The sequence below is a fragment of the Rhinolophus ferrumequinum genome, chromosome 12 (genome assembly GCF_004115265.2).
Source record: "Rhinolophus ferrumequinum isolate MPI-CBG mRhiFer1 chromosome 12, mRhiFer1_v1.p, whole genome shotgun sequence".
NCBI classification, from domain to species: Eukaryota; Metazoa; Chordata; class Mammalia; order Chiroptera; family Rhinolophidae; genus Rhinolophus; species Rhinolophus ferrumequinum.
In genome coordinates, this window is record NC_046295.1 from 55,897,816 (window position 1) to 55,925,553 (window position 27,738).

General features: G+C 33.9%; 1 protein-coding gene across 4 annotated transcripts in view; it reads left to right on the forward strand.

Annotated features, from left to right (window-relative positions):
• STX17 (syntaxin 17) overlaps nt 1-27,738 on the forward strand; it is a 62,618-nt gene that overhangs the window by 10,971 nt on the left and 23,909 nt on the right. For all 4 annotated transcript variants that reach the window (XM_033122607.1, XM_033122605.1, XM_033122606.1 and 1 more), the window contains exons 2-4: nt 5,169-5,354; nt 15,497-15,562; nt 27,065-27,290. In XM_033122607.1, the coding sequence (XP_032978498.1) occupies nt 5,232-5,354; nt 15,497-15,562; nt 27,065-27,290 (415 nt within the window). In that variant the 5' untranslated portion in view covers nt 5,169-5,231. The remainder of the gene's footprint in view (nt 1-5,168; nt 5,355-15,496; nt 15,563-27,064; nt 27,291-27,738) is intronic.

The following is a 27,738-nucleotide window of genomic DNA, read 5'->3' on the forward strand; positions in this document are numbered from 1 at the left end:
ATATACCTGAGTGTGTATATATATATATATACACACACATATATAATAACACAGACACACACACATATATATAGTTTATGTTTTTTTTAAAAAAAGTTTATTCTGATACCTCTGACGCTAACACCACAGGGTTCATTCTTTTCTTGTCCCTTATTTGTAACTTCTTTCTTTGACAGAAACCTGGTTTTTGTGTTCTACAAAATATTTTCTTATTTGTTCGATCCAGTAATACACATAATTTGAGTATTTCTAACCCATACTTCTAGGAGAAACAAATTTACTGACTAGAGTATGGTATAGTTTTGTGTAATCCTTTTTAGCTTTGTAGTATCCAGTTTAAATACAGTTTTGTAAAGTTACCTAGATTATTCTCTTCCATCCCTTCTTTCAGTATGATTATGCTATTCATTTATAATACAGTTAATTTTATTTTTTATAGTTTTTATTCCATTTGGGTTTTCCCACATACTGTAGTTGTTTTTGTTTTATAATTTATAAAAATTCGCTCTGTGGTATACAGTTCTGTGAGTTTTGATGAATACATATAGTTGTGTATCCATTACCACTGTCATGATGCAGAACAATTCTATCACCCCAGATATTCCATTACACTTTTTAAAAAAATTTTAAAAGTAACACAGCTCTACAGAAGTTTGAGAAATTGGGCATTTTTGTGTATTTTCTCTTGTCTTTTTCATAGGCATAGTTACATAGTTTGATGTTGATGTAAATGTATTTTTTGTTTTTTTGTGTTTTAATTATATCATAAATATGTTCCAATTTTCTGACTGAAAAATCAAGAAATGCCTAAATACACTTTCATTTATTATTCAATTGCACTTTTAAATCACATTTGTATATTGAATTAAGACCTTCCCTTAACAGTTTACAAACATTATTTGAGCTATTTTATCATCAGAGCTACTGCTGGACAACTTTGTATTTCAACAGCATCATGATTTAGGCAATTATTTGAATGTTATGTTCTCTTCTTAGTTTTATATAGGCATTTTGTTATAATTTCATAAAAATGGAAATGCTGGAGAGAAGAAAAAATACTAGCTGGAAGGAGACCAAGAGTTGGAAAACAAGTTGGAAGGTTCTGGGGGCAGAATGGCTTCCCTGAGAGATGGTCCTTATGAGGCCATAGGTTTTTCTTGCACATGGAAAGCTGAGGGGCAGAATCATGCATAACTCTGACCTGGAAATACCACTATTGGAACTCAAAAAAGAAAGCTAATCAGCATAGGGCAACCTTGAAAACAAGCCAAATATCCAGTAACTGGAGATTGTTAAGTATTATAAACATTAGTGGAAGAGAAGACAGAATCATTTGAATTATGTTTCAAATGATACATAAAGTTTAGAGGCAGATGGGATAGAAAAGAGGATCTAGAAAGAGGGAACATCATTGCAAAGCCAAAAATAGAGATTGGGTGATAATAAATTAGGCGGATCTACTTATGAACATTGTCTTTTCTTGTTAAAATAATAGGGAACTCGCAAAAGTTTTCGTTCAGAGCAGGAGCATGTTACAGTTAGTGTTTTAGATATATAGTAATTTGGTAATCTGGGGAAAAATTGGAGAAGGCAAAATGTCTAAAGGCAGGCCAATTAGGACACTTGTAGTGTGCTATACATACTGTGCTGTTTGGCTAGAGTGATAGGATTAGAAATGGTGAAGAAGGGACGTGTGAAGAAACATTTTAGTTTCATCAGCATCTGTTGGGCACCAGGGATGTTTAAAAACATTTTGATAGGAATAGTGATAGGTATAAAGATACATTCCTATAGTATTTACTCTGCATAGTAGAATAAAACACAAGAAGCAGTGTGATAAACTGGAAAACATTAATGTTAGACAAATAATTTACAATTTATGAGTCTATTATATGTTAAATATAATAAGAAAAAGATACACCTTGTAGTAAAACAGACACTTTACACAAGCTGGCAATTCAGGAAAGAAGAAATGTAAATGGCTAATAAATCAATCCTATTAATAATTTAAGAATTGCAAAATAAAACAATAATGAGTAATGAGACACCATTTTGTCACCAGTAGAATGTTTAATAAAAATGATAATACCAAGTATTGGTTGGAATATGGATAAATGGACATTTTGATGTATTGCTAGTGGGAATTGTAAATAGGCACAACATTTTTTTAGTACATTTGTTATCAAAAGTCCTACTTGTGTATACCTACTAATTCGATTTCCGGAAATAATTATAGATGTATTATGGATTTATGTATAAGGAGGGTAATTACACTGTGGCATAGCGTATAATGGTAGAAAATTAGAAACAGCCTAACTATCTAACAGTAGATGATTAGTTAAATTATGTAACATCTATGAAATGTAATACTCTGTGTTATAAAAAGATGCATTATAGAAAAATAATTTAAATAAAGACATTATTATTCTTAGATTATTCAAAATAAATCCTTTTTTTCTTTGCTTATTCATTCATTTATTCATTTATTCACCTAATAACAGTATATTTGTTGCTACTTGCCATTCCACTCTTTTGGGTTTATTTTCTTTGTTGTTAAAGTATGTGTTTTAGTAATTCTTTTAATGAGGGGCTTGGTAATAAACTCAGTCTTTATATATGTGAAAATTATTATTTTGCCTTCATTTCTGAATAATAATTTACCTGGGTATTTACCAGTTCCCTCAGCACTTTGAAGCTGTTCCTGTCTTTTGGTGTCTTGCTTTGATGAAAAGTTTGCTGCTTTTGTTTTAGTTTATCTGTCTTTTATCCCTGGTTTGCTTTTTTAAGATTTTTTTCTTTGTCCTTGATATTCTACAGTTCTATGTGTTCAGGTAAATTTGTTTTTTTATTTATGCTACTTGGGGCTTATGCGCATTTTCAATTTGAGGTCCTATAAATTCTCAGCATATTCTCTTTGAATAATGCCTTTTCACCACTTTTTTTTTCTCTATGGGACTTCTATTTGTTATTGAGCTTCTCATTTTATCCTTTATGTCCCTTATCTTCTTTTTATATTTTGTATCTTTTAGTCCTCTGTGTTCTGATACCTTCCAACAAATAATTCTCTCTTCAGTTACAGTTTACTGTTTACCCATCTTTTTAGGTGTTTGAGTAGGATTTTTTTAAGTAGAATTTTAATTTGGTTTATTTTTAGATTGGCCTATTACTGTTTCATAAAATTGTCCAATTTTTTAAAAGATTCTATTTCTTCCTTTATATCTTTGAATAGTCTAAAATGTACCTATTTTTATTTTCCTCTTAGATTACTTTATTATTTCTAGTCCCTTCGCTATGAATTTTCCTGTTTTGTTGGGTCTGAGGACTAACTTTTGGCAATTAACTTCTCTATGTATCTCCAATTCCCATGCACTACTTACTGTAGGACTCCATTTTTGGTGAATGGAGATTTTTTTTTTTTTTTTTTTTTTTTTTTTGCTTTTGAGCTTAGATCAAACATAAAATCCAAATTACAAGAAGATGAGATAGTCTGTATAACCAACACTTCAAGATTTTCATCTGTCGCAGGGGAACAAGATCGAGAAAAAAGGAGCACTTGGTGTGGTCCCGGCATGTCATCTGTTTTCGGTCTCTGCGCCTTTCGCCGGCCTCCCAACAGCGCTACTGTGTTGGGAGGTTGACAACCTCTGTGGTTCGTAGGAGCCGCTATGAGGAGGGCCCAGGGAAAAATGTGCCATTTTCAAAGGAAAACAAGGGGTGGTTGCTTGCTATGATGACTATGTACTTTGGATCTGGATTTGCCACACCTTTCTTTATAGTAAGACACCAACTGCTTAAGAAATAAGGTTGTTTTACTTAATCCATGAAATAGATATGAAGAGGAGCATTTTAAGAGGTGCAGTCACTATGAAAAATGGATCAAACTGTTGAACTCTACATACTAGATATATTTGTAAATAAACTTATGGTGTGGAAATAAAAATTTTCAAATGTGAAAGAAAGAAGAGAAACAGAACATGATTTATAGTAATAGTTCGTAATGTTTCTGGAATGATAGATCCTCTTTGATAATCTCACGAAAGCAATGGACTGGGGTCCTCTAAAATAACTAAAAAACGCATTCATAAGTTTTCATAAAGATTCAGTGAATCCACAAAGTCTTTTTGTGAACCCCTATCTCTATGGACCCTGGTCTACGACACCATAACCCAATGAGATTAACATGGTCAACTTAATTTTTTCTTTAAATATGGAGGAGGTTGTGTCTAATAAGATGGCATGAAACCATGGTGCACAGCAGTGGTTTTCAAGCATGGTTAAGCAGTGGAGCCCTTTATTTATACAAATTCTAATAAGCTCAAATTTATGAAATAGATATAAGTAAATTTTCTCCGGTTGGAGCAAGTGGGGTCCTAGAGCCTCACTTTCTAATCCCTGCCCTCTCTGATCCTGGCCCCAAAGGCATACCCTTGGAATTCCTGGATCACTGGTAGAAAACTACTGGTGAATTAGAACATTTGATTGTACTCTAAGGAATCCTGGGATCTTATTTTAGCTGTGCCAGTGGTTATTTGTATTAGTTGTAGACAATGCTAATCACTTGGTGAAAAAGGGAAGAGTTAATTTAAAGGACATCAATTAGAAGAGTTGGATGCTGTGGTATACTTACAGTATGTAATTACATAGATACATTATGATATTAGAAATTTTGATACAAACAGAAATGATAAGAATGAAATTTTTTCTTCCAATTTTGCCATTTGACACCTTTTTCAAAAAGGTTATTCAATATCCCAGATACATTTGGAAATGAAAACTTGGGCAGTATATTCCTAGTTTTTACAAAAAGGTATTTATATACATGCATGCATACATCCTTATGTAAAAAATGACGTGGAAAGACATACATCAAAATGGAAAGAGGAGGGGATAGGAGAAAAAAACATGGAAAGTGTAGTTAACTGTGGGTGAGCAGATGATTGTTGATTTTATTTTATTCTCCTTTTCATATTTTAAACATTCTAAAGTGAACATACATTACTTTTGTAGAGAAAAAAGGTTTTAAAATAAAATGTTTCTTAAAAAACAAGTCATTCAAGTTCAGCATTAAGTTGAATACATATTTAGAATAAATTATAAAATTACCTAATAATTGGCTTTTAAAAGTAGTAAGAACTCATTTAAAAAATTCTTAAATATTTCCCTTTTAGGTTTTTCTATATGAGGAGAGAAGACAGTTGTTGCAAGTAGAAGTGACATAACACTTTTTTAGGATGTCTGAAGATGAAGAAAAAGTGAAATTACGCCGTCTGGAACCAGCTATCCATAAATTTATTAAAATAGTAATCCCAACAGACCTGGAGAGGTTAAGAAAGCACCAGATAAATATTGAGAAGGTAAGTTTTTCCATTTTCTACCACACACAAAAAATCCAGTTACATATTCTGATTTACATTTGTTGTACATTTTAGCTAAATTCAGAATATTAGATAAGAGGCTTTGCTGCAACATCTAGCTCCTACTGATTTAGCAATATTATTCATTTTTTTTTAAATCTGGTTTTTCTGTTCTACAAATACACCTCTCATTCCTTTTTTTAGGAAAGGATATAAGAATAGAATCTACATTTTTCTAGTTGTACATACTGATGTATTAGGCAGTTAATAATTAAAACGCAAACTGTTTCATAGTGTACCATAGTGTGGAGGCGGCGAACTTTGGCTAAGGGGCTACGTTAACTTCATTCACCCGATGGCAAGTGTTTTGAACCTTGAGTGTGTGTCTATCAGTAACTCCGATCCTCTTCAGGTGCATGTAGATTAAAGAGGCAAATCATTGTGTGATGTGAGGGAATTTCCCACTTTCACTGCTTCCCTTTGAGGAAAGCCCAACATTGAGAAATACTGCCTAGAGGTCAGTTTAGGAACCAGGAAGAGGGAAGAACTAGTCTCAGGGACTATGGTGGAGGTTGCAGAGCCTGGACTGGCCAGGGTCTGGTGGAATGGTTATGCCATTTATGGGAACATCAGGCTTACTGAGTACTGAGCATTGATTTTGATAGGTTATATTGTTTTGTTTGCTGTGGGACAGGTCAGTGGTATTTGCTCCTTCAAAAAAAAAAACCTCTCTCAGTATCAGTTTTAATCTGTGTGGCCCTTCACTGATTTTTTTTTTTTCTGGGGCGGTAGGGGGACGGGGTGTGGAAGTGATCATTAAGCCTTTCAATATAAACAATATTTATCATCCTCAACTGACTACCTTATACAAGTAAAAAGAATATCAAACATTTTTTCTCCCATAGATAGCATCTGTCACCCTAGTGTTTAAGTATTTTTAAAAACTATAAAAAGTGCCAAGAATATTATGATGAAAATTTCAGTGCAAATATGAAGGTATTAGCATTCAAGATTAATATTTTGTCATTTCTTAGTTTCTTTCTTCTTTATCTATAAACAATAAGTACTGTGACTTTTAAAGATGGAGGAGTTGTCTGGTAAACTGGTTATTCTGGTCATGACCAAAAACAAATTAAAGGGTTCCATGCTTGGATGAATGAGGAGGGCTTGTTCTTTTAGCACTCTAACAGTATGAAAATAGAGTTGTTTACGTTTGATTGATCAGATCCGGGTTGGAGGTTTGACACACTTTGGAGGTGTGTCAAAGTCCTGACCTCATTTTGAAGTACTCAGTTACAAAGGTGACAAGAATTTGGCAGAATTGATTCTGAAAGGCAGAAATAGGTAGACCGTGGTCTGCTGACACCATTTCTTTCCTTTATTATCCTATTTTACCTTTGAGGTTTGGCATGTTTTAGATTTCTTTTTTCTTACATTCATTTTACATGAAAGTGCCTGCTGTCGTTACCCTCAGAACCTAATTACATGTACCATCCAAACGATCGTCAATGGCAAAGTCAGAGAGAAAGGCGCATGGGACAGGAATGGATCTATTACTGATTTGGTTAGTTGTGCCAGACTTCATAAGAAAATTATTCTAGGATTATGTTGATCTTTCTTTGCTGGAACAGTTTTCATTTAGCATTTGGTGAAATTTTTACTTATTGTGGAAATGTTAGTCAATATCAGAATAATTACAATTTACCGTATAGGTGATATTGTCTGAAACTAACCAGTGAAACTCATACTGATCTATGTTTTATTCCATATTCTTGATTATTCTACAGTCTCTAGGATTTCTCATTAGTTATGAAAGTGACTTTTTATCTATATAAGAATGAATAGCATATTTTAATACATAGTTTGTGGCAATGTAAAAGCATTTAAAAGCAGCAGTGTTCACTGTGGACAAAAGAGTTAAGAACTACGTTTGCACTCCAGGTGTCTAACGATGCCTCACTGTCAGAAAGGCATAGTCTTCCTGGGGGAAGGGTGTAGAAAGATAAAATATTTATTATGTTAGCCATCAGTCATCCAATATGAATTTCAAAGAAGAAAGTCAGACTGAAGGGAAATTGAAGGTAAGCCTTAGTGGAGTGATTCTGCAACATCCGAAAACAATGAGAGCAGTGTGTTGTGGACACCTGGGGCTATGTTCCATAGGTCCTTCAGCATTACACGTTATTACACAAGATAGACGTGATTAGAACGTAATCCTGAAATTTGAAGTGTTAGCATTCAGCTTTCTTGGCTAATGTAGGATAGACTTAAGCATAGTGAGTAGGAACAACAAGATAGTAAATGTGGAACTTCATTTTCTTTGTTTCACATTGTAGGGGGTTGAGGGAAAACTTATTGTGTAGCATGTACTGTATTAATTAGTATGTGGTTGAAGTGCGTGTGGCAGAAAACCCCAAAACAGTGTATGAAACAACACAGAGGTTTTTTTGGTTTTTTGCTTTCATTTTTAATCTTTCATTTATGGAGATGGTCTAGGCAGCTCAACAGTCGTTAAAGACCCAGGCTCTTTTTAACTTGCTGTCTGATGCTCAGCTTGTTTCTATTACATATAAAATGGCAGCTCCAGCTCTATCTCTCACATCCACGTTTCCGTTAAGGTTAAATAACCAGTGTATTTCTTCTATGTTCTCCTTTTTTCTCTCAATTCTCTCTCTTTCTCTTTATTCTTTTAAAGAGACGACGCCTGTTCTTGTTTCATGGATACAGTATCATATCGTCTCTCTCTATGGTGGTATTATTATTTTTTTGTTTTCTTTAGCTTGTCTGTTTTCCCTGTTTTCCCTTTTTACTTTATTTTCTTTTCATTTATTTCTCTCTCTCTCTCTCTCTCTTTCTTTCTCTCCCTCTCTCCTCTCTCCCTTTCTCCCTCCCTTTCTTCCTTTTCCTTTTTTGTGGTAGCCTACAGAATTACAGGCTTTGCTTGGTTAGCTGTTGATATTTAAGAGTGTTAATTGGAAGGTGTGTGTGTGTGTGTGTGTGTGTGTGTGTGTGTGTGTGTGTGTGTGTGTGTGTGTATGAGTTACAAGGTAGTAGTGGGGGCCTTATTACCTGGAGGGGTGAACGGGTGAGGATCTATTTTAATGCAGAACCACCAAATACTCTTCTAAAGTGTGGTCTTCTCTGGTGATAGGGGCAGTGCAATTGCTTGGGCCTGTGGAGAGGGCATCTGGTGGACTACCTGTTCCTTACATAAACTTTAAACCAGTCCTGCTGCTTTTAGCCCCATGGCACACCTCTGTCTGGTTACTGAGTCTTTTTTGGAGTAGTGCTATGCTTCTTGGCTTGCTTCTTACGGCCTCTCTTCCCCACCTTCCGCAGCCTTAGTTTTCAGCTTTCTCTGGTCAGCTAAGTCAGTTGCAACATCTGCATAATCCTTTCAGCTTCCAAAATGTTAAAATTTCTTGTCAACTGATATCTTCCATTGTATTCTCATTGTTCTTGTGAATTTATACCTTTGAAAGTTCTGTACTGTCATTTTAGTTGGATTTTGGAAAAGAATAGAGATAAATGTGTTCTATTTGACAGGTTTACTAAGAGGGAAATTATTTATCACAGGAAATAAATGTATATCAGCTTTTCATAAGTGTTGGTGTTCATTGTTTCTTGCATTATTAGCACTGAAAATGATGTAAAAAATAGGTTTCTAATCCTCAAGAAGTTTACAGTTCAATTAATTAAGGATATAAGATGGGAAATATTTAGAGAATAAGAGGCAATGTATAAGTGTGAAAATGAGTGGCTTGGCTTAGTCAGGAAGTATGAAGCCTGAACTATATGGTACAAAATCAGACATAATCAGTCTTATGGATTTTTTATTTATTGATTTGTTTTTATTTGATTTTTAACTTGTGATTACAACAAAAACCTTTTCCATTTCTCTTTTTAGTCTGAGAATGTTTATTTCAATCTTTTAATCACATTTCCCCACCTCTAGTCTTTTTTTTTCTGGCAGAACCCTGATTCAATTTGCCTTCCTCTGTGTTTCAGGATAGGAAAGTCCCAGCCCAGGTGGTGATTGATGAAGGGAGTAATGGGGGTAATTTCATTCGTGTCATTGGTTAGCTGAACAATATAATGTATTCTATAGTTCTGGCTAATGAGACTTGAGGGAAAAGCCTGTTTGGAATATGAAAATTTCTGTAAAAGATTTTTCTACTGTTATAAAGATATACATGGGAGGAAACGGTCCTTCTGCTGGTCTTGTGTCTCCCTGTTGTAACCAGAACTATAGCCAGCAGGCGACAAGTCTGAGGACAAAACTCTTCAAAACTCTTTTGAAGATAATAAAGCAGAAAGAATTTGGGTGCTTGACGACCTTCTAAGCTTCTGAACTCAGCTACCCTCGAATTGTCATCCTACTTCTAGGCTCCATCTAATGTGAGATGATAAATGTCCTTATTATTAAAGCCATTTTTAAATTTTGAGTTTTCTGTTACTTGCTACCAAAAGCATCCTAATTGCTTCAAGTTATATATAGCATTGTTTTAAACTATCTCTGTAGTGCCACTGTGCAAGTAGATAGTACAAAAATGATATTTTGTAAAAACAGTGCAGTTTAGAAATGCTTGTTAGTGGCCCCAACTTAACTAAAAATTTAAGGAGTTACTTCTTGTAATTTTTTTCAGACGTATTAAATCACTTCAAGCTTTGTCTCCTCTCCAAAGATTTGGAATAATAGTGTTTAATAGTGTAACCTAATTTGGTTTTAACGTTGTGTAGCAAGTAGAAAGAAGTCTGAACTATTTTATTCCTTATTTTCCTTAGAATTTTGTTATAAGAGATAAGGTCATTTAGTTCAGCTGCCACCCAAGATACTAATCTCTTCTACAGTTTACTTGACAAATGAGCAAATATTAATAGCAAAGGGAGTAGCTATTGTTTTTATTTGAGTGCTATGTTAGGGGTTTTATATACTGGGGGTGCCAAAAAAATGTATACACATGACTTGTATTCATCTTTTGTTATTGGTATATATTATTACAATTTTAATACAGTTTTTTTCTTTCTTAAAATGTATATACATTTTTTTGGCACCTTCTGTATAGCATATCATTTAATCCTCACAACATCTTTATACATTCGCCTTATTATTGCCTTCCTTTTTTAGGTGGGGAAGCAGACTTAGAGTAGTTAAGTTACTTTCTTGAGATTACTATGTTGGTTAATGTGTTAAACTTCTAATTTTGTATTTGAAACATAGTGTGCTTCTAATAAAAATGTGTTGAAAGAGTGAATATATGTATGCGTGTTTACAGCCTAAGGTTACATCAGTTGTTTTAGAAGCTGCTTTGTCTTGCTGGCTTTTTTATTTGTTTTATAATCAACTAAATAAAATCCATAGGACTTTTGTATATGCACTTCAGCTCTTGGGCCAGAACATATTAATACCTATTTCTTGTACAGTTGCTCTTTTTCATTTAAATGTTAGGCTTTACGTTTATCATTGTTACATTTCTTCTTATCATGTGGAATAGTGATCTTTCCTTTTTGTAATTATTCCTTCTAGTTTACGTTATCTGCAAATTTGGTAATTATGCATTCTTTGTTTTCAAGGCATTGATAAAAAATGTTGGACAGGAAAGGGACAGAGTACTCTGATATGCTGTCACCATTTCTCTAAGTTCTCACAAGCCATCTCTCTGATAATCTGGTATAGAATTTTCCCAAAGATTGACAGTCTGCAGTGTCTTAAAGGTACTTTCTTTTGTGAAAATTGGGTCAATATTTGCTGGTCTCTAGGAGCCTTTCCAATTCTTCACAGTTCCTCATAGATAAGCAAAAGTGTTTCTGTGATCACATTTGCAAGGTCTTTTTGTTCACTTGATGTAATTTCTCTGGGCCTGTTGACTTGGACACATTTGAAGTATCTAGGTTTGTTATTACTCTTTCTTGGTTTTCATTTTCCTCTTAATCATGTTTATTGTAGACTGTTCTCTTTCGAAGATCATTTTTCTCAATGAAGAAGGAAGAAAAAAAATAGAGTTGAATCCTTTTTCTTTCTTTCGTACATCTGTTAGCACTATCTATTCCATTTGCCCACCTTTATAACATTGTTTTTTGTTCAAATTTCAAGTTAGTTACTTATTGTGGAACATGCCCTGATTGATGCCATCCCCAGTCAAATATAAACACACCATCTTCACACAGCACTGAAATGGAATCTTCAAGTTCACAGATTTAACATTCCCTGATATAACCAGTCAGGGGAAAGCTGCAAATGCCCATGGTCTTTAGAGAGTTGTAAAGGTGAGATTAAAATCTTCCTCATAGGATTATTGTGAGGATTGAGATTTGAAATGCCCCTGAATGCAAGATTGATACTTGAAAACGGGTTACTTCACAAGTAAGTTAGCCTACCCGAATACTCAGCGTTGGCACTGTCAGTGAATAGTTTCTAATGCATTAGGAGATTTACAGCACTTCTGGGATTCTATCCTTTGTGTTTGTTTTGGAGTTTGTATTTTTGATAATTTGGTAGGCACTGTGAGGTGAATCACGTTTACCTACACTATTATTAATTATTATTAATATTTATCTTCATTACATGAGTAGCTCTCAGTTTATGGCTGGCAATCTTGTGCCATCTGTTTGTATTACATAGTTTTTCTGTTGGGGTCTATTTTCTAATATGTAGATAATCATGTTATCTATGAAGACAAACTATTGTATTCTCTCTCTCCTTCTCTCTCTCCCTCCCCTGCCTTCTTCCCCATCCCCCTCACCTTATTACACTGGCTAGATTTGTCACATGGTTGTCTTTAAATCTACCATGTTGCTATTTTTGTCAATTTGTCCCATTTTTCTTCTTTTGCTCCCTTCTAATTGCATATTTTTTATGATTCCGTATTTTCTCTTCGTTAGCTTATAAATTGTACCTTTTTTTTTTTAGTGATTGCTTTATAGTTCAGAGTATCAGAGTATTCATCTTTAACTTATCACACTCTACCTTCCTAATATATCACTTCATGTATACGAACCTTAAAACAATATATTTCCATTTCCTCTCTCTTAGGGTCTTTGTAGTGTTATTGTCATGTATTTTGCTTCTATGTATGTTATTAATCCCACAATACATTGTTATTTTTGTTTAAATAGTGTTATCTTTCCAAGAGATTTTAAAACTAAGGAAAAAGACACATTTTGTATGTACCTATATTTACCATATTCAGTGCTTCTTTCATGCCTTTGTGTGGAACCAGATTTCTATCTGGTATCGTTTTTTCATCAGCCTAAAAGGCTTCCTTTAACATTTCTTGTACTACAGGTCTGCTGGTGATGAATTCTGCAGATTTTTTTATGTTTGAAAAAGAACATTTTTGCCTTCGCTTTAAAAATATATTTTCTCTTGGTATTGAATTCTAGGTTGAGTTTTAGATTTGTTTTCAGTACTCTCTGTCTTCTGGCATTTTTCTCATGAGACGTCTTTTGTCATTCTTATCCTTGTTCCTCTGTACTTCAGCATGCACAGGTGTCTTTCTTTCCTCTAGCTACTTTTAAGATTTTCCTCTCTCACACTTATTTTAAATAATTTTGTTGTGGTGTGCATTAATATAATTTTATTCATCTTTCTTGTTTGTAGTATTCCTTGAATTTCTTGTATCTATGGGTTTATAGGTTTTATCAGATTTGGAAAAACTTTGGCCTTAATTTTTCAAATATTTTTTTCTGTCGTCTTTTCTCCTTTAGGGAGTCTAGTTACCTACGTGCTATGTTGCTTTCAGTTGGCCCATGACTACTCAGTGGACACTCTGTTCATTTATTGTCCATCTTTTTTCCCTGTGTTTTATTTTGGGTTATTTCTATTGCTATGGTTTTAAATTTACTGATCTTTTCTCTGCCTTGTTTCATTTGCTAATAATCCCATCCAGTGCATTTTTCACTTCAGTTGCATTTTTAACTCTAGGAATTCAATCTTTTAAAAAATACCTTTCATGTCTCAGTATGCTCACGTTTTCTCCTACTTCCTTGAATACATGGTATACATCATAATAACTTTTAATATCTTTGTCTTTTCTGTTAATTTCTATCATATCTGAGTCTGTTTCTGTTGAATGGTTTTTCTCGTTACAGGTCCTATTTCCCTGCTTTTTTGCATGTATGATAATTGTTTATTGGATGCTAAACATTGTGAACTTAACCTTGTATACTGAATATTTTTAAATAAACCCAAGTATTTTTGAGCTTTATTCTGAGACACACTTAAGTTATTTAGGAACAGTTTGATATTTTTGAGGCTTTCTTTTAAGCTTTCTGGTGTAGCATCAGAACAGCCTTTATTCCAGAGCTGATTTTTCCCTGTAAAGGCCAATACTTTGGACTATTCTACCTGATATCCAGTGTATTGCAAGGTTTTTCCTCTGTGACTTGTCGTCATGTAACTGTTTCTGGCCTGTGTGATCTTTGGGGATGAGTTCACATGTTCCCTTTCAGTGGTTCTTTTTCTAACCTCAGGTAGTTTCCTCGTGTGCAGGTGCTGATCTGCACTCAACTAAAGACTTGAAAGGAAAACCAGGTAGATCTCTGGAGCGCTGTCAGTCAAATCCTCTCCTCTCATTGCAATTGTCTCCTGATACGCAGGTCTCTTCTCTTTGATGTTCTGCCCCATGAATTCTAGCAGCTCTGGCCTCCCTGAATTCTCAGCTCTGTTTCATTAATTTTTCTTAAAAGATCATGACGGATTAATATTGAGTAATAAATTTAAAAGTTTATTTTTAAACATGTATCTTTGGTTTCCATTCTCATCTTTTTATTAATATCGTAACACTATCTAAAAGCATTCATACTGGATCTGATGACATCAATTTTTCTTATAAATTAAAGCAGTTTGATAGTTGTTTTAAATGTATTTGATTGGATAATGGTTTTAAATTTATATTTGTAAATATGTATTTAATATAGTTCAATTATTTTTAAGCTTAATAATTATTGTTGGGTTCTTAGGTGATGTAAAACAATTTAAGAGTCTCAAAAGAGGTGGTTTTTCTCATAGACAAGACAGACAATAGTTTAGTGGTTACCAGAGGGTAAGGGGGGTGGGGGGTGGGAGATGAGGGTAAGGGGGATCAAATATATGGTGATGGAAGGAGAACTGACTCTGGGTGGTGAACACACAATGTAATTTATAGATGATGTGATACAGAATTGTACACCTGAAATCTATGTAATTTTACTAATAATTGTCACCCCAATAAATTTTTAAAAATTTAAAAAAATTAAAAAAAAAGAGGTGGTTTTTTATTTCTCTGCACTATTTACTACCAAAATTAAAGAATATGCAGAATAGCTCTGCTTTTATAATCTATTATGCCTTACATACGTGAATGGGCCATTTTCATGTTTCTGTCCTTTCAAAGTGTTTCTAGGTTGATTTTTTTTTTTATGTGTAGTATACTGAAAATGTGTTTAATGTCGTTAATCCACATCTGCTAACATCTTAATTATTTGTATTTTTTATTCCAACCAAAAATAATATGTGATGTTTGGTGTTTATATTCCCATTCTGTATAGTGTAATGCTGTACTGTTACCATGTTTTGCTATGGTTCCTGTCAAATGAAACATTTTCGATTATCAGGCTCATCCAAAGTTTCTTGGATGAAACTTTAAAAGCTAAACATTGCCTTGGGAAAAACTAAAACATATATATTAAATGTTTATTCTCATTTTTACATCCTTTCTATCTGTAGTATCAATTTTACTTTTTCTCAAAATCAGACTTTATGTTTCCAATACTTGACACTATCATTGACAGAAATTTAAAATTCTTCATGTATACTAAGAATATCAGATGAATGCTATTCATCTTTATTTTTCACATTCTCAGTCATTTTTTTTCCTCTCCAAAGAGTTTGCGATATAGGCAAAGTTTATACTCTCAATTGGTAAACTAAATAGTATCTGGTGATTTTTATTTGTTTTGCCGTTTGCTAGAATTATGTAATGTTTTTGAGAATTTCCTACTTGTATGGTCTTTGGACAATTAACTGCCACTACTAAGTCAATAACTTTTTTAGCTGGTATGTCTAAGTTTTGGTAGGTGAGTGGGGATTTTTGTGGTAACTAGAAATAATCACTTTTGTGATAAAAAAAAAATTCAATACCTTTCCCCTCTCTTTTCCGTAGTATCAGAGATGCAGAATGTGGGACAAGTTGCACGAAGAGCATATCAACGCAGGACGTACAGTTCAGGTAAAGTTATAATAATGTGTCTAGTAAATCAGTATGAAAAAGAGCCTTAACAAAATTTTGCTAAAATAAATGCCTTTGTAGTTGAATCCTTTTATGCATATTTGTAACTATTTCCTTAAGGCTGCATTTTTAGCAGGAATTACTAAATCAAATGTTATGCATATTTTTAAGATTTTGATTCATATTACTAAAATTTCCTCTAGAAATGATATATCAACTTACACTCTCACAATCACTTCATCTTCCAAAAACCTTATCCACATTAGTATCACCCATTTCTCTAATTTTTGCTAATTAATTATTAAAATAATGCTGCTTTTTTGTTTTAATCTGGATTTTTTCTTTTATTGCTTTGAAGGGTGAAAGGTTTTTTTCATATGCACCTTGGAAATTGCCTGTTCATGTCCCTTGCATATACTGTATCATGTTGCTGTCCTTATAATTTGAAGATATTGATCTTCTCTGTAATATTGTTGAATTAATATAGTGTTGTAAATATTCATTGCTAGTTACTGGCTTTTTAATAAATACATTTTAATTATTTTAAATTAATTTTTTTAAATCATATATTTACATAGTTAAAACTCAAAATAAAATTAAAAGGCTGATAGTACCCTACCCTTATCCATCTCTAAGTCTTAGTTGGAAGAAACCACTTTTAATCCTTTTGGCCATTTTTCCTGGTTTTTAGCTCTTTATCCCTGAATACTATGTGTAGACTAGTATTTCGTAATCATTCAGGTTTAGGCATTTCTCTTCACTTCTTGCCATGGTAGCTGGCGATCTAGCTTTCCACTTTGCTATTCCCCATATTTAATTACATATGTTAGAATTCTTGGTTGAATTAGTAATTAGTGTGTTATTTTGATTATATAGATATTGTTGCTTGTTAAAGCAAATAGTGAAATACAGTACAGCCTTTTGTTTTCTTTGAAATTAATTGTCTCTTTTGTTGTTGTTGCCGGGCTTTCTGTATATTGGTAGTTTTTTTTGTTTGTTTTTTTTTACTAAATCTTCCACATCTCTGCTACATGCTATCAATAATATTTTTTATATGCTCAAATACATCACTTCCATTTTTTCATCCTAAAGACTCCTCCTGGAGCCTTCCTTCTCTCAGTTCCGATCTGGACTCGTTTTCTAGGCTTGTTGCACAGCTGCTGTTCTGGAACTTTCTTAGCTGCTCCTCTGTTTCAGGTTCCTGTTTTCCTTGATCTCATGTCTTCCTCATTTTTGGCTTACTCCATTGTTTTGTTGGAGTACCTCTTTCAGGAGTTCTCTAAATAACTTTAAATACTTTTAAAATTACGTGTCTGAAAAGGACCTTTTTCTCCCCTCATGTGATTGCTAATTTCAGTAGGTATAGAATTCTAGTTATAATTCTCTTTCAATTTTGAAGGTGTTCTAGGCTTTCCCGTTTAGTATTGCTTTTAAAAATGTTGATATCATCTGATTTCCTAATCTGTATAGGACCTATTGTTTTTCTCTTCGAAGCTTTCGTGATCCATTTATCCCTGGTGTTCTGAAATTTGATGATTATGTGCTTTGTGTTGGACCCTTTCAGTCTAAAAACTCATGTTCTTTGGTTCTGGGAAATTTTCTTAAATTATTTATTTGATAATTTTTTTCCCTCTGTGTTTTCTCTTTGCTCTTATTTTTTTTCTTTTTTAATCTTTTATTGCAAGGGCCAGCAAACTGTGGCTTACCATCCAAATCTGGCTTGCCATATGCCCCATTTGTTTACATATTGTCTTTGGCTGCTTTCATACTGCCACAGCAGAGTTGAGTGGTTGCAACAAAGACCATATGGCCTGCAAAGCCTAAACTATTTATTCTCCGGCCCTTTTCAGAAAAAGTTTGCTGATTCCTGTTCTACTGGATGTTAGGACTTTTGGATTGCATGTTTAAGTTTCTCTTCTGTTTTCTGGGAGTTTGCCTCAGCTTTATCGTCAGCTCTTTCTACTGAATTCTTTATTTCTGCTATTATGTTTAATTTCCAAGAGCTTTTGTTTTTTTAATTGTATTTTCTTTTAATAGAATTTTGTCTTTGGATATATTCCAAAAACGATAACTTCTCCTGCTCATCGAGACACTAAAAAGCTGATGGCTTGTCTCCTGGTGGATTTTACTTAAAGGTGCTTTGGCAGGCTGGCATTTTCCGTAGAGGAACCTCCAAATATCAGCATCTGGAGGTGGTTTGACTATTATAGTTTAGTTTTCTAAAGAAGAATCCACATTCTCCTCCTCAGGCAAGTAGGCACTTATATTTCAGTTATAGAAGCAGGTTAAGTGAAGGCTGCTAGGCTCTCATTGTTCAGTACAGGCTTTTACATAAATCGCTTCTTTTAGCCCCGTGCCTGATGCTTCTAAATCTATAGTCTTTTTCTCCAAAAAATGCATCTCTGGTCCTCTTGCATTTTAAAAAGGTTACTATAGCTGCAGTATACTGAGTAGATTGGGATAGAATGAGATGAATGCAAGAGATTAGGAGGGGTTACAGAAATAGTGAAGATGGAGAAAAACAGATTGATTTGAGATCTAGATAGAAATTTGACTTCTCTCTCTCTCTCTCTTTCTCTCTCTCTCTCTCTGTGTGTATTTTACTGCTTGCTAATTAGATTATAGGCCTAAGGGTCAGGGAGTATGTCTCCGCTATTTGTGCATCCCACAGTACCTGGTGCTCAGCAAGATTCAGTGATCACTGAATGGTACTAAGCACATTAATGTCAACGAGATTATTATGACTTGTATTTCTTACCATCTTCACTGTTTAATATGTCATTAAGAATCACTTATGATTTTCTTGAGATAATGGTATGGTTAAAGTGTTTGTTTACTGATTTCAAAAAATATATGTATTTACATTATTGACCTCCATTTGGCACAAAAGATTTATGTGTACCATTAAAATAGTGCAATTGAAATTGTGGTTAGATGTAGGTATTTGCTTTGTTTTATTCATTTCTGCCCTGAATTTTGTGTATAGTTTGTTCTTTGCTAGTTTGTGTAAAGATTATTTTTGGACAACTTAATGAACAATTACAGATTTTCTAGATTTATCATTATTAGATTAATCTAGTAAGGACTATCTTTTCACTTTCATTATAGTGTCTTTATTTAAAGGAAGTTCTTAATTTAAATGCAGCTTAATTTATCAGTCTTTTCTCTTCTGGTTCATGCTTTTGGTGTATTGTTCAAGGAATGCTTTCTGTCCTACGATCAAGAAGTTATTTTCCTGTATTTTCTATTGGATGTTTTAAATGTTTTGCTTTTAACATTTAAGTCTTTCATCCATCTAGAATTGATGGTATGAGGTAGATAGAAATAAAATTTCATTTTATTCCATTTGAAAAACCAGTTGTCTCTCACTATTAACTGATTTCTGGAGTGTTCATTTCATATATGCATTGGTCTGTTTCTGGTATTTCTATTCCATTCCACTGGTCAATTTGTCTATTTCTCCATCAAGTTCTACACTGTCTTAATTAAGACAGTCTTGTGATAAGGCTTGATATCTGATAGGAAAATACTTCCACCTTACTCTTCCTTTGCACCAGTGTTTTGCCTATACTGGGCTCTTTAGTCTTCCATTATAAAATTTGGAATCTGCTTTTCAAAGTCCATACACAGTCTTATCAGGAATTTGGAAATCACATTGGATTTATTCATCTATTTAGAGAAAACTGACATATTTACAATATCTAGTTTTCCTACCTATAAATATGGAATACTCTTATACTTGTTTATGTCTTCTTTAATATTTGTGTGTATGGTTTCCTGAATGTAGATTGTGGTAGATTGTACTTTTTAAAGATAGCCGCAAAATATCTTCCATCCGACATGATCTTCTGCAGTATGACCTTCCTACTCCTCCCTCAACAGGTGGAATCTGATTCCTCTTCCCTTGAATCTGGAGTGAGGCAGAAGTAATGCTACTTGACTTCTGAGGCCAGGTCAGAAAAGGCCAGATAGCTTCCACAGGTTCTTTTAGGATGCTTGCTCTGGGGGAATATGGCCATCATGTGAAATGTCCAAGTATCCAGAGACCCCCATATGGGAGATAGCCACGGCTGAGCTCTTAGGAACTTCCAGTCTTGAGTGCCAGCCACGTGAGAGCCATCGTGGACGTCCAGTGCAGTTGAGCCTTCAGATGACTGTAGCTTGAGCTGACGTCTGACTCAACTGCATTAGTGAGAACTGCTCAACTGAGGACTTCCTAAATTTCTGATCCATAAAATCATTAGCAAAATCAAATGGTAGTTTTAGGCCCTGAAGTTTTGAAGGAATTTGTTATGCAGCAACAGATGACTGGAATACAGGGCTTACATTTACTTTGTTCATCTATTTCAGCCTATTTCATTAATCTGTTCTTAAGTACTTTACAATTTTAGGGTGGGTGGATGCATGTGTGTGTTTGTTTGGGGGAGATGTCAAATGTCTTTTAAATTATGCTTTCTAACTTTTGGTGGTGTATATAGAAATATAATTTTCATGTATGCATCTTGTGGCCAAGTATCTTTAAACTCTTTTTATTTCTAATAATTGGTCTAAATCCCTTTGGACTTTTTATTTGTAGGTTTTTTTTGTTTTGAGGTTTTTTTGAGGAGTAGTTTTCCTCTCTTGTAATAGCACCCATTTTTCCTGATTTCTTTCTTACACTGATTTCTTGTGGTTTGTTTTTTTCAGTTAGGGTCAGTGGTTATTAGAAGAAACAGTTATAAATAAGCTTGTTCAAATTTATCTTTTTTAAAAAAGACCTTATAAATGACTCTAGCCCCCTTTGCAAGAAAATCCTTAATACTAATTACACATATGTTTTTTCTGAAAGTAAGATCTCATTCTGTTGTATCCAGGATGGTTGTAAGGACTGTCACTCATGTGTGCAAAGTCCCTGCAAAGCCCTATCTCACAGAAGGTATTCAGCAAATGAGAAGAATTGGTACGAAGCTTGTTTTTTGTTTTTTTTAAACTTTTATTTATTTGAGTGTGTTTTTCAAGGACTCATCAGCTCCGAATCAAGTAGTTTCAAGCTAGTTGTGGAGGGCGTAGCTCACAGTGGCCCATGTGGGGATTGAACCGGGAACCTTGTTGTTAAGAGCATCACGCTCTAACCACAGAGCAAACCGGCCTCCCACAAGAAGCTTCTTTGGATACTCCCACTTTTAACTGCTCAATCAAACTAAAAACATTTGTTGGCTTTTTGTTAGTTTATTTTAAAACACATGTCATTGCATCAGTTTCCCCCATTTTGGTTAGCTTGTCATACAAAAGTATAACATGTATATTTTTTAAAAGCTCAGTCTTCCCTACCTCCCTCCCCAAATATTTAACACATAGTAATAACGCTGTGTGATAATAGAGGATTCTGAAAAACATCAGAATTTCTCCTTTGTAGGAACTAACCTGGATAGGAATTCACAAAAAGTTAAATAAAATATTTAAATAATAGTTTAAAGTTTTAGTAAAAGAGGTAATGTACGTCAGTGTATGGTTGTCCGATATACTGTAGAGACCAGAAGTGATATAGTGCCAGCTATTTGAATGCTGGATAAAGGCGGTATTATCCTCATTTTTGAGACAAAAAAAGGCTGAAGAACAGAGAAACTTAGTGTATGTCTACAGCACAAGGCCTTAATAAGTGGTAGTGCAGGAATCCAATCTGGAATTATTTTTAGTAGTAACTCAAGTGGATAGAAAATGGAATATTGCACTTAATACCTATGTAATAGGTCCTCATTAGATATTTGTTGAGTAAATGGATGGAGATCTTTTTCTCCTATGATTTTTATTCCTTTTGGTGGTTCAGTTAATATTTTTAAAGCTATATATATTCTTTTTAGTAATTTTTGATGTTGAAATAAGTGTGTGAAGTCATTACACTGCTATCAGTACTTTATGTAGTAGTTAGGTAATACAAGTAAAGAATAGTCTAGATTTCTTTTAATTAAATAGCTGTAACTCTGGAGCCTTTAATAAATTATATGACGTCTAGATGTATTTACTCTAAGTTGTTTAAATGTTTACCACTGGACTTGTGCTCTATGTTTATAAAGAAATCAGATGAATTCAGATAACCAAATGTTTTTTGCTGTACACAGTTTGCTCTCAAAATTACATGTTGTCAAAACACATTAGGAATCCTTAAATCAGTATTTAACAAAGGCAAATATATGCATAGCCACTCTTCTTTTAATCATTAAACACATAATTAGCCATTTTCAGAATTTCAATTAACTCAGAATAATTACTTTTTACAATTATCAGTATAGACAAGTATGTACTTATACATATCTTGTAATCTTTTGACAAAAATTTCAGGATATTTCTGAAAGGGGGAAAAAAGCCATAACTAGTTATTAAATTTAGTTAAAAAACTGAAGAGACAGAGAAAGGTCACCTTTATTTTACTGAAAGTTTCACCATAGTTTGCAGTTTACTACTTGCATACTGCAAAGCTTATTAATTACTGAGTTGGCATACTTTCTTCCTTTAAAACTTACTTCATTGATTATAGATCCATTTATCTAACTTGTGGATAGTTCTGAAAGTTTTCAGAACGAGGCTTAATGTCTGCCTCTCTAACGTGATTATTAGAAGGGCAGAAACATTTGAACATATACTATGTTCTAGATACTATTCTAGATAATGGGGATATAGCTCTGAGCAAAACAAAAGAAAACTTTTGTTCTCATTGAACTTATATTCTGGATTGGTGAGTGGAGAAAGCAGAGACAGATAATTTTTTATGTAAACAAATATGTACTATTTAGATGGTTATAAAAAGTGCCACGAAGTAAAAGTTAGGCAAGTTAAAGGGAACGAAGACTCAAAGAAGGTGATGAGGGTTCTTTTATATAGAGAGTGGTTGTGGAAGGTTTCTGTTGACATTTGCGCAGAGACCTGAAGGAAGTAAAGGCATAAGCCTGGGGAATAGACTTCTGTAGGCAGAGGGAAAATGAAGTGCGAAGACTGAGGTGAGAGGATGCTTGACATATTCAAGGGGTAGTAAATGTGGCTGCTATGAGCAAGGAGAGTATAGGGGATGAGGTCGGGGAGATCAGCGCGACCTAATGACGAAAGGCCTTTGCAGCATGTGGGAATTTGAAGTTGGTTAGAAAGCTTTTGGAACGTTCTGAGCAGATGACCTGACAGGACTTTTAAAGATGACCTTGACTGTTATGAAAAGGATAGATTCTAAGGGGGCAAGGATGGAAGCAAGAAGACCAGTTAGGTGGCTGATTAATAATCAGCATACTTGAGTTTACTTTTCAGAAAAATGCAGATACACATATGTACAAATTTGTGTAGAATGTTACAAGTAAAGCCTAATATGTTAGATTTTTACTTACTTTCTTTGTAGCTCTGGTAAATGATTCTGAACTCAACAAGCTTGACAGAGGAATAAGGAACTACCACGACCTTAGCGCTGAAGTACCTTTTTAAAAATTACACACACATGTCATTCAAACATAAAAATGTAACAAAGAACACTTGAGCTATCTACTTTTTAATTAAGAAATAATTTTGTTTTAAGTGAGAAGCAGTAAGAAAGAGAGGGAATGAGGAAAAGAGAAGGAAAAGTAAGGATAGTAGACAGAAGTTAAGAGAAAAGAAAAGTTTAGAGAGAAGCAAGGCCAGTAGAGAATGGAAGAGAAGACAGAAAAGTAGATGCCAAAATGAATGCTGTTAGAAGGTAAATTGTTCTAGGTTATTATAAGCTTCAGAGAAATTTAAACTTAAATTCTGCCTTGAAATATTTATGAGCTGATTAATCAGGACTTAGGATCTTTGATCTGTACTCTGACTGGTGTAGGTGCTATAGAACCTCGGGGAGGAAATGAAATCTAAGGCACCAACAATTTCAGGACCCACCATTATTTGAAGTACCTCTAAGAAAGAAAATGTGGTGCCAGTTAAGGATGACGCAAGGGTTTTTTACCATCTATTTAAAGACACATTCCAATTTCTGAGATGTTAAAAACGATACTGTCCTAAAATTGATGAAATACAGTATTTACAGAGCTTCTATCCTCTATTCCACTTCTGTCTTTTCCCAATCTATTCTTTCTATTTAGTATGTTCTGTTTTCCCAATATTATTCTTTAGGGACAGCTCAGCTCTCACCTCCTTCATGAAGCCTGTCTAGATCCTTACAGTAAGATGTCTCAAGTGTCCTTTGACTGTGGTTCTTATGCCCCTTTCAATTTTGAATATTTCTCCTTAATAGAAAATCAAAAGCAAAATAGGAGTTAAGTAGTTCTGCCTTCTCTGCATCATCTGTTAACGTTATACCATCTGCCCTAAGCAGTAGGCCCAAACCTTCTTTCCTGTTCTTCTTACTCTACATGTATTTTTTAAATCCTTTTTATTGTTCTTAACATTTTTCACCAGCCTCCGCTCATTATGGGCTCTTACTTTACTTACATGAGTCTCCTCATTTCACACCAATCTTTTGTGCTTATCCTTGTTCACATGCCTTTCTTTCCATTCCTTTTTTTTTTAACAAGTCTCATAAAATTCTGAACTTATAGCACACCTTACACAACTTTATTGAATTCTTAAGGTACCACTCTCTTTTCAGATTAACTTTTTTTCATAGTGTCAGAATTTTACTTTTTAGAAAATAGCTCTCTTTTTTAAAAAGATCTTCCTACCGCAATATAATTTCTGATATGGCATCATACAACTCTTTTCTCTAAACTGATTCACTTCTGAAAGTATCACTATTTCCAGTGTATCGTTGTGTTACATATTATGAACTTCAAGATAGCACTATTGCTTTCTCTCATGGGTTTCATTCCCACTTTACTGTTTTATGCTTGTATGTGAGAATTAATTCTGAAAAAATCATTCCTTTCATTATTTTCTCCATTTAAGAGGAAATGTTTCATATACTGAGGATTTACATTATACTTTCCTAGGGAAGAATTCTAGTTGGTTTCTTGATAGTTGGAGATTCCTGTTGTTGGACCACTGCTTTGTGGATAATAATGAAAAAGCGTTCATTCATTTACCAGGTTTAATTGAATCAAACTGTGTGTGTGTATATATATATATATATATATATATATATATATATATATCAGAGATATACAATGAACTGCTGACAGTAGTGTTGGTAAAAATTTAGCCATTATTTGTGTTTTTGTTAATCTGGTATCAGATTTTATAGTTCAGTGGGTATTTTCTTTCTCTCCACTAACATTGTTTCCCCTTCATCAATAGCAATAGAGTTCTTAGCTGGACACTGCAATTTGTCTGGGGACGTAAACATATGGACAAATTTTATAACGGGGGAAGAATGTGTCACAGGCAATGCTCATTGGCTGCAGAGACTTTTTAATGGTTTTCCAAGGTAGTGTTGCCTAAAGTATCTCTATGGACTATGGACTATGTGGCAACTATATAACCAAACTTTACAACTGTAGTCCAGAAAGGAATCTCAGAGCCAAGAGATGGTGGTGTGTTGAAAACAATATTGTTTCAGGATTTGTGAAATGGGTTGTAGTCCTCCTTTTGCCACGGCATTCATCTGGACTCGTTTCCTTATTGTAAAATCATGAGGATGGATTAGACGCTCACATGGTTCTATGATTTTTACATAGTAATACTTGTGTACCACGTATTTTTAATCTACAGTCCAGTTGTCCTTAGATTTTCCAACTCACATTGGAATGGTATGATTGGACATAATGTTAAAGGAAGAGTGGAGTCATCATAGGGTAGAGGCACAAGCTTTTGATTCGCTCAGAAAGTCTTACAAGATGCTTTAGGTTGTAGCTAAACTACTTTTTCCTGAGTTAGCTTTAATTTTACTAGAATAAAATGGACAGCTTAGAATGTATTAAGGTACCATACAGATAGGGATTATGTTTATAGTTTAATGGAAAAATTGCTGGACTTGTAAGAATACTTGGATTTTAACCCAGCTTTGCTGCTAAATAATTAAGTAAATCCTGAACTATTTTTTTGTTTGTTTTGATTTCTCTGTATGTAATAATGTGGCATGTAATAATATGGAACGTAACACCTTACTCAGAGTAGGCACTTGAGAATTAAATTAATATTTGTTGTCCTGTCTACTACACAGGATTTGCATTAGTATCTATGAAAGTACATTAGAGGAAAAGAATTTAAAACATTATATGAATCGAGATCTATAATTTTTTACATCATCATACTGAGATTATTCTTGCAAGTTAATTCTATTTAATTGTAAAAGAATACTTTTTATGTTTTTCAAAGTATAGAGCATTGAAAAAGATGGAAAGCTTCCCAGTTCATCTTATGAAGCTAGCACATCTTAAACCTGTTAAAGTGAGTTTAAACCTAGGAACGATAGTATAGACACTTGTACTATTGACATATGCACATGTGTGCACAGGTATGCATATACATACATTTTCTAAAATTCTGAATATAATATTAGCAAATTGAATGCAACAGTGTATTAAAAGATTATGTATATTGACCAGGAAGGGTTTATCAAAGAAATTCAATATGGCTCTATACCATGAAACCTGCTCATAATTCATTATGTCAACACATTAGAGGAAAAGTTTTGTTTATGCCAATAGATGATTTTAAAAAGAGGGGAAAATCATTTGGAAAAAATCTAACAGCTTCATTCAGAGAGAAATGCAAGGTAAAAACACTGAGCTATATAACGTGTAATACTGGTAGGATACTGGCAGTGGGAAAATGGACACTCCTGCTTTGCTGGTAGTGTTACAGCCTTTTGGGGAGAAAACTGATAATAACTGTTGAAATAAAAATGCACATTATCATATTATCCTTTGAGTGCTGCCATTTTTGAAAGTCATCCTTACAAAATATAGTATAATAGTATATACTATGCTATGAATATATACTGTTTTAGCATATTAGGATTTATAGTCAAGAACATTTGTTTTATAGTTTGTAATAACTGAAAACTAGAAACAACATGACCGACTTTTGATCTCTGCAGAACTGTTTGAATAAGTTGTATTATATCCATACTGTGGAATATGCGACAGCCATTGACCAGGAGGGATAGCCATGACAGTATTGTCAAGTTGGGGTGTAGAATGACAAATTATGTATTAGTGAGCACAATGTAATCTTTTTTGTCAGTGTTTGCTTGAGCAATGAGAAATCTGGGTTAAGAGAGGTGAGATTGGTGAAGTATGGAAATGATCAAATTTTTCTTGATATGTTTCTTTAGTGTGTGACATATTATGAAGAGCATTATTACCTTTGAAGAGATTATTACCTTTGTACTAATCATTTAATAAATGAAAAATGCTAAATAAATTCCAAGTATGAGGATGTGAGTTCTAAAGAAGCTGGATTTAGCCAGAGACATGAAAAATAGAAAAGTATTATGCATACCTTCTGTTGTACAGAATGCTTTTAATCTCCCATTCACAGCCGTTATCACAAATTACTTCTGAAAATAAAGGTATTTTATACTAAAACATGTGGTGGCTTTAATAATGGTTTTTTTTTTTCTTTTTATAGCAACTCCGCTCCAACATCCGAGAAATGGAGAAGCTTTGTTTGAAAGTCCGAAAAGATGACCTCGGACTTCTGAAGAGAATGATAGATCCTGTTAAAGAAGAAGCATCAGTAGCAACAGCCGAATTTCTCCAACTCCATCTGGAATCTGTAGAAGAACTTCAGAAACAATTTAATGATGAAGAAACGTTATTACAGCCTTCTCTGACCAGATCTATGACTGTTGGTGGTAATGTACTGTTCTGATTCTTGATCATAGTAATGCAGTTAATTAAAGTTCACCTCCTTGCATAGATATTGCAGATAATGTATAAGTCTCCAGGGATCACCTCCTTTTCCAGCATGCTGAATTCTTGGACTGTGAGTGTGCCTGGAAATGCATAGCCTAGAAGTTTGGCAGGATGAAAAATTTGAGGCTATGCTGGCTGGATAAAGTGGAACTTCAGGACTTCAAGTATCTATTTGTCTAATATTGAAAATAAATTATAAAGTATTTCCTAAGGAGAATGTCTTCCTCATCTCTAGGTATTGTACAAAGGTGGACTCGTCAGTCATGTGTCTTTCTTAGGCATTCTGATTTTCACAGAGGATGATAGATCTATCTTCCAGCCCAATTTTCTGAATTTAACTGACAACATAAACAAAAAATCTACATTGGAGGTCATGCCATCAACTTT